The following is a 14,705-nucleotide window of genomic DNA, read 5'->3' on the forward strand; positions in this document are numbered from 1 at the left end:
GGCCTGGGTTTAATTAGAGTTGACCAATTGCAGTAAGAGAAGTTTTTAAGATTCTCACTCTCAACTTGGTTTTTGACCACCTTTGATATGGAAGTACTGGTATTGATCCTAGCTTGCTTTTTCGGTCTTCACTTCTGCTTGGCCTCTTACATTTTTCTCTGTGGCTCCCATACAGGTACTTATATGAACGTATTGATGGACGAGTTAGAGGGAACCTTCGACAGGCTGCCATTGACCGCTTCAGCAAACCTGACTCAGACCGCTTTGTCTTCTTACTATGTACCCGGGCTGGTGGACTTGGTATTAATCTTACAGCTGCTGATACCTGCATTATCTTTGATTCAGACTGGAATCCACAAAATGACCTGCAGGTAAAGGAATTCATTGTCTTAGGGACTAACTAACTAACTTGGGAGATTTTTCAGTAAGAATAGGATCTTTTAGAAAGAACTTTCAGAGAATTTGGAATTGTTTCCTTAGTTTTAAGGGTGGCAGTTAGATCAGGGAATCAGCAAATGTTTTCTGTAAAGGACAAGATAGTAAATGTTTTAGGCTTTGTGAGCTATGAAGTCTCTGTCTCATCTCCAAGTCCTTCAGCATTAAAGCAGCCATAGATAATATGTAAATGAATGGGTAGTACTGTGTCCACATTGAACTTTATTTATAAAAAATAGATGTCCATACAGAATTTAGTTTGCTGACCCCTGGTCTACATGATGGGGTGATAGTTTCATCTTGAAATTGACTCTTGGTTTTGAGTTTTTCTCATGGCTGCTCTATAGAAGTGAGAGGATCATAAATTGGTATTTTATATCCTTTCCCCTGCTAATTTTATGTTATCTTTCTCCTTGCATTTTTATTTTTTTAAACCAGGCCCAGGCACGATGTCATCGAATTGGGCAGAGCAAAGCTGTGAAGGTGTACCGCCTCATCACTCGTAATTCCTATGAGAGAGAGATGTTTGATAAGGCCAGCCTCAAGTTAGGATTGGATAAGGCTGTGCTTCAGTCCATGAGTGGTCGGGATGGCAACATTACTGGAGTGAGTCTTAGTTTATAGATAAGTTTATAATGAGTCATTGTGATAGAGGGAAACAAAAGCTATTTTTACACAGGAATTTGACTACCTTGTTTGGATTCTCAATTATTCTTAAAATATAATAGCTAAAATATTATGGCATAGTTAGATAATATTCTCTTGATAGTCTTTTCATCTGTCTATTGGTTTTTATAGATCCAACAGTTCTCTAAGAAGGAGATTGAAGATCTTTTAAGAAAAGGAGCATATGCAGCCATCATGGAGGAAGATGATGAAGGTTCCAAGTTTTGTGAAGAGGACATCGACCAGATCTTGTTAAGACGAACTACAACCATCACCATTGAATCTGAAGGAAAAGGTTCTACCTTTGCCAAGGTATGTTCTGTCTGTGCCAGAGGCTAAAAAAGCAGAGATAGGGCCGGGTGCGGTGGCTCACACCTGTAATCCCAGCACTTTGGGAGGCTGAGGCGGGTGGATCACGAGGTCAAGAGATCGAGACCATCCTGGTCAACATGGTGAAACCCTGTCTCTACTAAAAATACAAAAAATTAGCTGGGCATGGTGGCGCGTGCCTGTAATCCCAGCTACTCAGGAGGCTGAGGCAGGAGAATTGCCTGAACCCAGGAGGCGGAGGTTACGGTGAGCTGAGATCACGCCATTGCACTCCAGCCTGGGTAACAAGAGTGAAACTCCATCTTAAAAAAAAAAAAAAAAAAAAAGAAAAGAAAAGCAGAGATGATAGAGACCTGAGTCTCTAGGATTTAATTATGTTTTTATGCTGGGCACAGTGGCTCATGCCTGTAATCCCAGCACTTTGGGAGACCAAAGTGGGTGGATCACTTGACGTCAGGAGTTCAAGACCAGCCCAGCCAACATGGTAAAACCCCATCTCTACTAAAAATAACGAAAATTAGCCCGGAGTGGTGGCATGCGCCTGTGTTCCCAGCTACTCGGGAGACTGAGGCAGGAGAATCACTTGAACCAGGGAGGTAGATTGTGCCACTGCACTTCAGCCTGGGTAACAGAGTGAGACTCCATCTCAAAAAAAAAAAAAAGTTTTAAAAATATAGTTGCTGAATTTTATCACTTTAAAAAAAAAAGTCAGCTTTACCTCTGCATTTGTTTTTCGCTAGGCAAGCTTTGTTGCCTCTGAAAACAGGACAGATATTTCTTTGGATGACCCCAACTTTTGGCAAAAGTGGGCCAAAAAGGCTGACCTAGACATGGATCTGCTCAATAGTAAGGTGAGTTTCTTCTTACTTTAGGGAGGAAGTATCGCAGAAGACCACACTACTTTCAGGAGTCTTTATAGCTACTCTGATTATTTGATGCTAATTGTGGTTTATGATGGTGTATTGTATACAAAGGCTGTTGTGGATACTTTGTACCTAATAGGCCCCAGAAAAATAGTTGGGTATCTCCCACCTAATTTTACTTTCTGTTGATTATTTTACATGTCATTTAAAAAATCTCTGAGTATCTACACATGTTACATCCAAGGCCATTGTAATCCATAATTGTCTTATTCTTTTCCCGTGAACAAATCAGGAAGAGAATTATTTCTCCTTCTGTTCTCTTCATAGAATAATTTGGTAATTGACACACCTAGAGTACGAAAACAGACACGCCACTTCAGCACTCTGAAAGATGATGATCTCGTGGAATTCTCTGATTTGGAAAGTGAGGATGACGAGCGGCCACGCTCCCGCAGACATGACCGTCATCATGCCTATGGGCGCACTGACTGCTTTCGGGTGGAAAAGCATCTTCTGGTATATGGGTAAGAGCCCAACTTGCCATGAGAGGTAGTGCATAGTGCATCTCCATCCTGATAGATACTCTTTGCCTTTTAAACTGGGGGCTATGATCAAAGAAGAGATAATGTGAAACAATATTTGCCTTGGAGGGAGTTTGTTCTATTTATTCTGTTGCTATGTTTTTTAAGATCTCTGTTTCACACCTTTCCAGAGACATGATTCTGAGGGACAAGAGACCATCATTTCCCAGAAAAATGTTAATATAGTTTCCTTTTCTGTTTTTTAGTTGGGGACGATGGCGAGATATTTTATCTCATGGACGCTTCAAGCGACGTATGACTGAACGAGATGTGGAGACAATTTGCCGGGCCATTCTTGTGTACTGTCTTCTACATTACCGTGGGGATGAAAATATTAAAGGCTTTATCTGGGACTTGATTAGCCCAGCTGAAAATGGCAAGACAAAAGAATTGCAGAATCATTCAGGTAATTATCAACTCTTTCCTTTATGTTTTTCTATAGGTTATCTAATCCTTTTCAGGTCCAAGGGTTTTTCTCAATCCAAGTCTTTGATGTCTCCCCTTTCCCAGGTCTATCTATCCCTGTGCCTCGTGGACGCAAGGGAAAAAAAGTAAAGTCACAAAGTACTTTTGATATCCATAAGGCAGATTGGATCCGGAAATATAACCCTGACACTCTGTTCCAAGATGAAAGTTATAAGAAGCACTTGAAACATCAGTGTAACAAGTAAGGATAGAATTTAGCAATAACATTTTCCACCTCAAACTTTCTACACTGTTACTGAGCCAGCTCTTCCTCTGTCCCTTCTAGGGTACTGTTGCGGGTACGAATGCTATACTACCTGAGGCAGGAGGTTATTGGAGATCAAGCAGAGAAGGTGTTAGGGGGTGCCATTGCCAGGTAAAGTTCTGCTTTATTTTTTTGATTTATGCCCTGCCTTATTTGAGGAAAGATGGGTTTGCTTATTTCATTTTATGCTATCTTTGGGATATCTAATTTAAATCTATATATCAGGCCTTTAATTCTATCCTTGACACCAGCAGAAGGAAATAGGGTAGATGCATGAGTATTTAAATTGATGGATACAGGAAGATACCTATAATAACCTTTGCAAGGATTCTCACTTTAATTTCCTGCATTTCTATGCTAAATCTGCCTTCTTATACCTTCAGTGAGATTGACATATGGTTCCCAGTGGTGGATCAGCTGGAGGTTCCAACAACATGGTGGGACAGTGAGGCTGACAAGTCACTGCTCATTGGAGTCTTTAAACATGGTATGTACCTTCTCCTATTCTATTCCTTTTCTCTGAAGATTTATGTTCACAGATGGAACATTTAGCAAAATGCTCATGAGAAATAACTGAGTTATCTGATTGATCTTCAGTAAATTTGAGTAGGAAAGTAGTTCTTAAATATCCAGAGCAGTTAGTTCCTATAAATAGATGTTCAAGAAGGACCAGATGGATACGTAAATCTCAACATAGGGAGCCTCCCATCTGTTCTCTAATCACTGTCCCACGAATCAGGGCAGGTACTGTACCCCCACTATTGTTAATAATAACCACACTTAATTTGTATGGCTTTCCTCTTGGTCCAGGCTAGCATAACAATTGCAGCAGATCATCTTGTCGCAGCTGTATTTCTGGGTGAGTAGGCAGAGGGAAGGCTTAATAATGCCATCTCAGAGGCGAAGCACCACCTGCAAGGTGGACTCTTTCTGGATGTTATACTCTGAAAGAGTGCGGCCATCCTCCAACCATCTGCCCACAAATATCAGATGCTGCTGGTCAGGCGGGATGCCCTCCTTGTCTTGGATCTTGGCTTTGACATTTTCATTGGTGTCACTGGGCTGGCCCTCAAGGGTGATGGTTTTGCCTGTAAGGGTCTTTATAGAGATCTGCATCTCTGTGTCAGCTTCGGCCACCTCACCGAAGAGAAAGAGCTGAAAAATCTTCTATTTGCGTAAATGTCCTGTTTGCCTAAATGTTCAGCATTCACTCTTCTGTAGGTATGAGCAGCAGTGTTTGAGTGAAATAAAGCGTGTAAGAAGGGAGAGTTACTAGCCAAAACAAAAAATGCAGTGAGGGGTAGGAATATTTCCTTATTCTTTTTGCCGTTTTGCCAAATAACCAAATCCCAGGCACTAAAAAGCAGTGAGCATTAACTTTTAGCCAAATGACTTCGTGAATTAGAATGTCTTTTTCTAAAAAGAATATTTTTATTTTTATTTTCTATAAAATAAAAGTAATGGCACTTAAGCTACATCTTTTTTGAGACTTTTAATGGGATAAATAAAACTGCAGGCAATGCATGGTGGCTCACACCTGGAATCCCAAGTTTGGGAGCCTAAGACTCTCGATTACTACTTAAAAACTCTTCCTAGCCGGGTGCCGTGGCTCATGCCTGTAATCCCAGCACTTTGGGAGACCGAGGCAGGAGAATGACAAGGTCAGGCATTCGAGACCAGCCTGACTAACATGGAGAAACCCCGTCTCTACTAAAAAAATACAAAAAAATTAGCTGGGCATGGTGTTGCATGCCTGTAATCCCAGCTACTTGGGAGGCTGAGGCAGGAGAATTGCTTGAACCCAGGAGGTGGAGGTTGCAATGAGCCAAGAGCCCGTCATTGCACTCCAGCCTGGGCAACAAGAACGAAACTCCGGCTCCAAAAAAAAAAAAAAAAAAAAACCTCTCCATGACCCTAAATTGCTATAAAAATATTAAATATAATTAACTCCCCCAAAATAATAATAACCCAGTAGTTGTCCATGGTAACATTGCAACTATATTTTGCATTATGAGCAATATAGAAAGTAAACATAAAGGCAAAACAAATCTCTCATTTTCTTTAACTGTAACCCTTTTTCTTCTAGGCTATGAGAAATATAATACTATGAGGGCAGATCCAGCCTTATGTTTCCTAGAAAAGGCTGGCCGACCAGATGACAAAGCAATTGCAGCAGAACACCGAGTGTTGGATAACTTCTCTGACATAGTAGAAGGGTAAGCATTAGTATTTATTCTTTTAAAGCTCCAACTTGTGCTGTGAGATAACATAACCCTAGCCTTGACTGAACCCAATGGGATTCTTAATTGTAATTATACTCATAAGTGATAAATCCTTAGCAAAAACTTGGACCAGCAGAAAAGACTCCATAAACTGCCTAAACCACATATTGCCATAAGATACAACTGAGGGTGAAAATGAATGTTAACTTGCAAATGGCTTACTTGATGTTCTGTTTGGTTTGGTTTACAACACTCTTCTGTACAGCTACAGTAGCGAAGAGGATAACTGGTCTCTTCAAAGATAACAGCCAGCAGCTCTCATATGTTGCTTCTGTGGTAGAGCCTTAGGCACTTTCAGCCCTGGTTTATCATCTCCCAATGGTACCTTGCACATAAAGGCATTCATTTTGCCTAAATACATGTCCCAATGATGAGTTGCCATGCTAATACTGAGCCACCAGGTAGGGCAGTATTGCCCTAGTTTGGGTGCCAGTGAGTTTAACAACACTTCTCACATGAATACCTGAGGGGCATGTGAAATAGTTGGCTTAACTAATGAATGCCTACCCATTCCATTATGACTGACAGATTTCTCTTTGATGATCACACACCCTCAGTTTGCCTAGTGTAGGACCCTCAAAGGAAACTGGGTTATTTATTCATTGCAAATCCATTATTATGCCACCTGTCTACTCAGAAGAACAAAATAATAAAAACAAAAAAGCATGAACTATTAAAATGAAATAATAAAAAGTAAATAGTTGGGGAGGAGGAAGAGTTACATAATAAAGGTTGTCAAGAAAAAGGAACTGTGTTGATCAAAGTGTTTCAAATTCAAGCAGTTACGAATGGTACATTGTCAATTTCTTGTAATTATTTTTATTCCATTGGACGCTATACCAGACTGACCCAAAGTTTAGCACCTGGTCTGCCATTCCTGTGAACATGAAATTAAAGACTAGGCCAGGCACTGTGGCTCATTCCTGTAATCCCAGCACTTTAGGAGGCCAAGGTGGGTGGATCACTTGAGTCCAGGAGTTTTTGGGAGGCCAAGGTGGGTGGATCACTTGAGCCCAGGGGTTTGAGACCAACTTGAGCAATGTGGTGAAACCCCATCTCTACTAAAAATACAAAAATTAGCCTGGTGTGGTGGCAGGCACCTGTAGGTCCCACCTACTCACGAGGCTGAGGCAGGAGAATCGCTTGAACCCAGGAGGCACAGGTTGCAGTAAGCCGAGATTGTACCACTGCAATCCAGCCTGGGCGACAGAGTGAGAATTCGTCTCAAAAAAAAAAAAAAAAGAAAAGAAAAACATACATATATATATATGAGGCTGGGCATGGTGATTCATGCCTGTAATCCCAGCACTTTGGGAGGCCGAGGCAGGCAGATCATGAGGTGAGGAGTTCGAGACCAGCCTGGCCAATATGGTGAAACCCCCATCTCTAAAAATATTTTTAAAAAGTAGCCGAGAGTGGTGGTGCATGCCTCTAATACCAGCTACTCGGGAGGCTGAAGTTGGAGAATTGCTTGAACCTGGAAGGTGGAGGTTTCAGTGAGCCGAGATCGCACCATTGCACTCCAGCCTGGGTAACAAGAGCGAAACTCCGTCTCAGAAAAATAAATAAATAAAAATGTGGCTCATGCCTATAATCCAAGCACTTTGGAGGCCAAGGCGGGCGGATCACCTGAGGTCGGGAGTTCAAGACCAGCCTGACTAACATGGTGAAACCCCATCTTAAAAAAAATAAATAAATAATAAAAACTAGGCCAGGCACTGTGGCTCACACCTGGAATCCCAGCACTTTGGGAGGCCATGGCGGGTGGATCACTTGAGCCCAGAAGTTTGAGACCAGCGTGGGCAACATGGCAAAACCCCACTTCTACAAAAAATATAAAAGTTAGCTGGGTTTGGTGGCACACACCTATAGTCCCAGCTACTCAGGATGCTGAGGGAGGAGGATCACTTGAGTCCAGGAGGTTGAGGCTGTGGTGAGCCACGATAGGGCCATGACACTCCAGCCTGGGTGACAGAGTGAGACCCTGTCCCGAAAATAATAGTAATAAAGACTATTTCATGCCGGATATATGTGTGGCTAGGTTGTCATCCTAGGTCCTCTTAGTGATAGAAGATATGTTATTAACACTTTCTTGTGCCTCTGGATAATTTTAGGGTTGACTTTGATAAAGATTGTGAAGATCCTGAATATAAACCACTCCAGGGTCCCCCAAAGGACCAAGATGATGAGGTAAGGAATTCTCATTTGAGTCTCACTTTTCTCTATTATTAAATGGTTTTAAGTCTTCTCCCATTCTCTGAATCTTGAAGTATATTGGTTAATTTGTAATACAAATGGAAAATGAATTACACCATTTGAGTATATAAAGTATTAATGGAAAGGATTGTATTGCAGCTGGGGGAGATCAGGGATGACTTTGTGGAGGAGGTGGCACCCTAGCTGGACATTGAAAGATATTATTTGACTAATAAATTCCTGAGTTCCATTATTTTCAAGTCATTAATAAGAACTGACCTTTCAGGTTCTACTTTCTTGTTCTTCTTTTAGTTGGTTGTTTCCAAGTTTTTGTGAGGGCTCCTTTCTTTAGAAATTTTTCTTGATCCCTTGGTGCCGCAGAAGGACACGTATAAGAAAGTGATTTCAGAGTGCCAACTTCCCCCCCTTTCCCTCCCCGCTCCATCCTGTGGGGTGGATCTCCTTCTCTAGGGTGATCCCTTGATGATGATGGATGAGGAGATCTCAGTGATTGATGGAGATGAAGGTAAACTTCTAGGTCAACTAGTATAATTCTGTGTGGGGTGGTGGGTTGGGGAATTATTCACTGAATTCTGTCCTATCCCGGGATTTCTAAGTGCTTTGCCTTTGGGTGGGTTTAAATACTAGTATTATCTTTACTACCCTTGCTATACTTCCTATTCATTCTACTTTGTTTTTCACAGCCCAGGTGACCCAACAGCCAGGGCATTTATTCTGGCCTCCAGGCTCTGCCCTAACAGCTAGGCTTCGGCGCCTAGTAACAGCATATCAGCGCAGCTACAAGAGAGAACAGATGAAGATAGAGGCTGCAGAACGTGGGGACCGGCGAAGGCGGCGTTGTGAAGCAGCCTTCAAGCTGAAAGAAATTGCACGGCGGGAGAAACAACAACGGTAAGTCATAGCTGGGAACCTGTGCTGATCTGTGTCTTTAATTATGGTCCCTATACTGAAAGCCATCTCAGGAAGGATTTATTTGGAATTCTCTACAGAGGGACCATCTTTTCTACCTTGGGTGGTTAAACCTGTAGAAATTAAAACCTCACTTGTGTACAGTAATCATTAACTCTCAAGTAGGTCTCCTGTGTAGACATTCTCATTTATATTTTTGCCTGTGTCATTTTCCCCCTTAGCTCTGTAATTCTTCCTCATTACAGAGAACCTCTCACTACCTCTTCTCGGCCTTTTTAATTTGTGTTTTCAGGTATTCTAAAACACATTAAAATGTAACCAGTTTTCTTGTGTTCTTCTGATTATTGTTGCCCTACTTTTCCTTTTGTAGATGGACAAGGCGTGAACAAACTGATTTTTATCGAGTGGTATCTACCTTTGGTGTGGAATATGACCCTGACACCATGCAGTTCCATTGGGATCGCTTCCGCACTTTTGCTCGACTAGACAAAAAAACAGATGAAAGCCTTACCAAGTACTTCCATGGCTTTGTGGCCATGTGCCGCCAAGTATGCCGCCTTCCCCCAGCAGCTGGAGATGGTAAGCAAGATTGCAGAGTGGCTGGGGATGGATGCCAAAAGAACCAACTCTGTTAATTTCTTCTTCTACTCCTGTCTCTTGCAGAACCCCCAGACCCTAATCTATTCATTGAGCCCATCACTGAGGAGAGAGCCTCACGGACTCTCTACCGAATTGAATTGCTTCGGCGCTTAAGGGAACAAGTTTTATGCCACCCCCTTTTGGAAGATCGGCTGGCATTGTGTCAGCCTCCAGGTCCTGAATTGCCCAAATGGTGGGAGCCTGTTCGGCATGATGGGGAGCTTCTACGAGGGGCAGCCCGCCATGGGGTGAGCCAAACAGACTGCAACATCATGCAGGACCCAGACTTCTCTTTTCTGGCTGCCCGTATGAATTATATGCAGAACCATCAAGCAGGAGCACCAGCTCCATCCTTGTCACGCTGCTCTACTCCACTGCTGCACCAGCAGTATACCTCACGCACTGCCTCACCATTGCCCCTGCGCCCAGATGCTCCTGTTGAAAAGTCACCCGAGGAGACAGCTGCCCAGGTCCCCAGTCTGGAGAGTCTGACATTAAAGCTAGAGCATGAGGTGGTGGCCAGGAGCCGACCAACCCCACAAGACTATGAGATGCGAGTAGCCCCCTCTGATACTACCCCTCTGGTTTCCCGGAGTGTTCCACCAGTCAAACTGGAGGATGAGGATGATTCAGACTCTGAGCTGGACTTGAGCAAGCTGTCACCATCATCCTCTTCTTCCTCATCCTCATCCAGCTCCAGCTCCAGCACTGATGAGAGTGAGGACGAGAAGGAAGAGAAGCTAAGTGAGTGCATGTGACAGGCTGTTGGCCCTCTTTCCTATTTCCCCCGTCTCTTCTCTTTCCCTTTTCTAAATGCATCCTCTTGAGAGAGATCTGGATTTTGATTTGATAAAATGTCAAAAGAGACCTGTTATTCTTTGGGCCTTTATTCAAAGCCCATATAATACCATTACCATATGACATTATTCTTCCATCTTTTCTCACACATTCTATGGGATCTCTTACCAGCTGACCAGTCCCACTCAAAACTCTATGATGAAGAGAGTCTCCTGTCCCTCACTATGTCCCAAGATGGATTCCCAAATGAAGACGGAGAACAAATGACCCCTGAGCTTCTGCTACTGCAGGAAAGACAAAGAGCCTCTGAGTGGCCCAAGGTAACAAACAGCCTCATCCTTGGACATGTAGAGTCCAGAAATACAGTGTAACATTATATCCAGGAAACAAGGAACATATGGTTTTGGTTTTTTTTAAATTGTGTTTATTGCTGCATGTTTTTTCAGGAAACTTCCCAGTCGACTTAGGAATCTTAATAGTATTACCTTTCTTCTTTCTGCCTTATGATTTTTACCCATCCTGGTAGTGATGGCATTATTGATCACAGGATTATAGTATCACAGGATCACACAGACCCTAAAAATGGTATTTGTTTCTTTCCCTATTCAGGATCGTGTCCTGATAAGCCGTATTGACCTCGTCTGCCAGGCTGTACTCTCAGGGAAGTGGCCTTCTAGCCGTAGGAGCCAGGAAATTATAACAGGAGGAATTTTGGGGCCAGGCAACCACTTGCTAGACAGTCCCTCATTGACTCCTGGAGAATATGGTGACTCTCCAGTCCCCACACCACGAAGTAGTAGTGCAGCTTCCATGGCAGAGGAGGAAGCATCTGCAGTCACCACAGCAGCAGCCCAGTTCACCAAACTTCGCCGCGGCATGGATGAAAAGGAGTTTACAGTTCAAATCAAAGATGTAAGTTTGGCATTTGGGCATTGGGTAGTGGGGAAGAAGGCTGTAATCTTGCTGTAACTAATTTTACTAATAGGTTACTAAACTCATTTGGTTAGCTAATTTTAAAAATGAGTAAACTGTTATTAGAGCTTACAAAGATCCATTTAGGAAGAGTCATTTTTCCTGGTTGTTTTCCTTATTGAACCCTATTGACTATTAATTCTATTAACAATCAAAAAAGAGAAGTTTCTTAAATTAGTATACATAGGAATAGGAAGATTTTGCCCCTGTGATAAGTTGTCATGCTAATACAGAGACACCAGTTAGGGAGTTTTACCCTATATTGGGTGTTGTTGAAATAAACTCTTTCTCATAAATCCTGAGGGGCACTAGGTAAAGAAGTGAAATCTTTCTAAGGAAAAATTGTGTATGTTTTCTTGTATTTCTAATTTTACCCTTTAGTCAGATGGCCTTCTCGCTATCATTGGGCAAGAGGATGACCCATAGCCTACATCCCTTAAAGTTTAATCTTTACTTTTAAAAAACATGTACCTTATAAAAGATTCTAGAATCATAGTATGGCTGATTTCCGGAATGTCAGGATGTCTGAATTCCAATATCATAAAATACCCGAATTCCATAGTTGTAACACATCTGAATTCTAGGATGTCTGAATTCTAGAATTGTAATATGCCTGAATTCTAGAATCATTAAACGTCTAAATTCCAGAAGTTAGGATATCTGAATTCCAGAATCATAAAATGTCTGTATTCTAGAATCGGAATATGGCTGAATTCTAGAATCCTAGTATGTCTGAATTCATATGATGTCTTGGGTGGGTGGGTTGTCTTCCTAGGAGGAAGGATTGAAGTTGACATTCCAGAAGCACAAGTTGATGGCTAATGGGGTAATGGGAGATGGACATCCACTGTTTCATAAGAAGAAGGGGAACAGAAAGAAGCTAGTAGAGGTGAGTGGTAAAGAAAGTTTTTAATGTGATAATTAAATTGTCTTTTTATTCCTAATAATTGATGAAAGCAGTTGGGATTGAGGGGATGAAAGATACTAGATCTATTTCATGACTACCATTGGCTCTGCTCCCCCTTCCTTCCTCCCTCAAAGAAGAGTATGTGCTTATGGGGGTGGATTCTGGGTTTGCAGCTGGAGGTGGAGTGCATGGAAGAGCCTAATCACCTTGATGTGGACCTGGAGACCCGGATCCCTGTCATCAATAAGGTGGATGGTACTTTGCTGGTGGGTGAGGATGCCCCTCGCCGGGCTGAACTGGAGATGTGGTTACAGGGTCATCCAGAGTTTGCTGTCGATCCCCGATTTTTAGCGGTGAGTGGCAGTCCCATCCAGCAAGACTTAAAGTCATTCCATTGGTACTTAAGCTGCATGAGAAAGAGAAAGCATGACATATTATATCATTGTTTCTGTATCTGTAAAATAAGGGTAATAATTAATAATGCCCAGTCTTCCAACCTCATAATTGTGATGCCCAAAATAAAATAATGTTGAAGTACTTAAACTAAGTGCTAGGCAAATGTTTACTATTGAACTATTATGTAAACTACTTAATATTTTTTGGAGAGATCCCACTTAATGGCAGTTTTCCACTAGGATTAATCCTTTATCTATGCAATAAGCATTTATTATGAAACAAAAGACACTAGTACTAATAATTACTCCAGAGAAGATTTCTCTTCCTCTAGGATAACTTATTTGTTTTTCTATTACAGTATATGGAAGATCGCAGAAAACAGAAGTGGCAAAGATGTAAAAAAAATAATAAGGCAGAATTGAACTGTTTGGGAATGGAACCAGTACAAACAGCTAACTCTAGGAATGGGAAAAAGGTGAGAAACTGAAGCATTACCACTCTGTTCCCACACTAGATGTGACATTACAAGGCTTTCAATGATGATTGTGACTGTTATTTATCTTTTTTCCTATGTATGTTTCTGTGAAGAATTATCTTCAGTTCAATAAGGAAACCAGAGTTTTCGTTTTGTTTTGTTTTGTTTTGTTTTGTTTTTTGAGATGGAGTCTCACTGTGTTGCCCAGTGCAGTGGTACAATCTCGACTCACTGCAACCTCCGCCCTCCCAGGTTCAAGCAATTCTCTTGTGTCGGCCTCCCAAGCAAGGATAACAGGTGCCTGCCACTGCGCCCAGTACTTTTAGTGGAGACAGGGTTTCACCATCTTGGCCAGGCTGGTCTTGAACTCCTCACCTGAGATCCACCCACCTTGGGCTCCCAAAGTCCTGGGAATACAAGAGGCATAAGCCATCGCACTTAGCCCAGAGTATTTTTATCAGGATTTTTGCAGTCCTGTGGTATTGTCATCTCTAGAGGAGCATAAAATTCTAAAAACCCACTTTAGTACTTTATGCATATGAAAATACAAGAATTAGTAAGATGTGTTAGAACATTAAGGGCTAACTCTGTTCTGTTGAATAACAAGGGATTTTGGACAAATCATTTAACCTTTTCAGTTTTTACTTCCTGAAAATTGTGGGTTTTTTTTTTTTTGAGACGGAGTTTCGCTCTTGTTACCCAGGCTGGAGTGCAATGGCGCGATCTCGGCTCACCGCAACCTCCGCCTCCTGGGTTCAGGCAATTCTCCTGCCTCAGCCTCCTAAGTAGCTGGGATTACAGGCACGCACCACCATGCCCAGCTATTTTTTGTATTAGTAGAGACGGGGTTTCACCATGTTGACCAGGATGGTCTCGATCTCTTGACCTCGTGATCCACCCGCCTCGGCCTCCCAAAGTGCTGGGATTACAGGCTTGAGCCACCGCGCCCGGCAAATTGTGGGTTTTAAAGCAATTTCTTAAGTTTTCTGTTTTTCTTTTTTTGAGACATGGTCTCATTCTGTCACCAAGGCTGGAGTGCAGTGGCACAATCTCAGCTCACTGCAACTTCTGCCTCCCCTGGTTCAAGCCATTCTCCTACCCAGCCTCTCAAGTAGACTGGGCTAATTTTTTGTATTTTTTTTATATTTTGTATTTTTATTGGGGACGAGGTTTCACCATGTTGGTCAGGCTGCTCTGGAACTCCTGGCCTCAAGTGATCCACCCACCTTGGTCTCCCAAAATGATGGGATTACAGGCGTGAGCCACTGCACCCAGCTTTTAGTTTTCAAATTCTGTATATTTTAGAAGTGTGTGGAGAGGTCTACTAAGGAAAATAGTCATGAGATTTCTCAATATATAAAAAGTTGAAAATCACTAATAATATGTCAGTAATGGAAAAAGAGGAAACTATGTTTTATAATTCATAATAATAAATTTGGCCATTAAGTTATTCTATATTTTCAAATTTACTTATACTTTTATGATGGTTGATAGGACATTTGGTG

General features: G+C 42.0%; 1 protein-coding gene and 2 non-coding genes across 12 annotated transcripts in view; all 3 read left to right on the forward strand.

Annotated features, from left to right (window-relative positions):
- CHD8 (chromodomain helicase DNA binding protein 8) overlaps nucleotides 1-14,705 on the forward strand; it is a 68,923-nt gene that overhangs the window by 49,467 nt on the left and 4,751 nt on the right. For 7 of the 10 annotated variants that reach the window (XM_021674852.2, XM_021674857.2, XM_021674854.2 and 4 more), the window contains 20 exons: nucleotides 176-371; nucleotides 874-1,041; nucleotides 1,234-1,413; nucleotides 2,172-2,282; nucleotides 2,622-2,818; nucleotides 3,082-3,281; nucleotides 3,362-3,542; nucleotides 3,627-3,716; nucleotides 3,989-4,092; nucleotides 5,692-5,821; nucleotides 8,002-8,077; nucleotides 8,555-8,609; nucleotides 8,788-8,995; nucleotides 9,384-9,592; nucleotides 9,677-10,396; nucleotides 10,622-10,770; nucleotides 11,060-11,362; nucleotides 12,198-12,311; nucleotides 12,503-12,682; nucleotides 13,084-13,200. In XM_021674852.2, the coding sequence (XP_021530527.1) occupies nucleotides 176-371; nucleotides 874-1,041; nucleotides 1,234-1,413; nucleotides 2,172-2,282; nucleotides 2,622-2,818; nucleotides 3,082-3,281; nucleotides 3,362-3,542; nucleotides 3,627-3,716; nucleotides 3,989-4,092; nucleotides 5,692-5,821; nucleotides 8,002-8,077; nucleotides 8,555-8,609; nucleotides 8,788-8,995; nucleotides 9,384-9,592; nucleotides 9,677-10,396; nucleotides 10,622-10,770; nucleotides 11,060-11,362; nucleotides 12,198-12,311; nucleotides 12,503-12,682; nucleotides 13,084-13,200 (3,688 nt within the window). The remainder of the gene's footprint in view (nucleotides 1-175; nucleotides 372-873; nucleotides 1,042-1,233; nucleotides 1,414-2,171; nucleotides 2,283-2,621; nucleotides 2,819-3,081; nucleotides 3,282-3,361; nucleotides 3,543-3,626; nucleotides 3,717-3,988; nucleotides 4,093-5,691; nucleotides 5,822-8,001; nucleotides 8,078-8,554; nucleotides 8,610-8,787; nucleotides 8,996-9,383; nucleotides 9,593-9,676; nucleotides 10,397-10,621; nucleotides 10,771-11,059; nucleotides 11,363-12,197; nucleotides 12,312-12,502; nucleotides 12,683-13,083; nucleotides 13,201-14,705) is intronic. The other 3 variants (XM_021674855.2, XM_021674860.2, XM_021674856.2) reach the window with 2 other exon arrangements.
- On the forward strand, nucleotides 6,250-6,359 carry LOC135274456 (small nucleolar RNA U6-53/MBII-28). The gene has a single exon (XR_010342280.1). It is a non-coding gene; the product is annotated as a small nucleolar RNA U6-53/MBII-28 (small nucleolar RNA).
- Nucleotides 11,626-11,729, forward strand: LOC135274458 (small nucleolar RNA U6-53/MBII-28). Its single transcript, XR_010342281.1, has one exon. It is a non-coding gene; the product is annotated as a small nucleolar RNA U6-53/MBII-28 (small nucleolar RNA).

This window comes from Aotus nancymaae, unplaced genomic scaffold (genome assembly GCF_030222135.1).
Source record: "Aotus nancymaae isolate 86718 unplaced genomic scaffold, 86718_ANA_hifiasm-v0.15.2.pri h1tg000011l, whole genome shotgun sequence".
Taxonomy (NCBI): Eukaryota; Metazoa; Chordata; class Mammalia; order Primates; family Aotidae; genus Aotus; species Aotus nancymaae.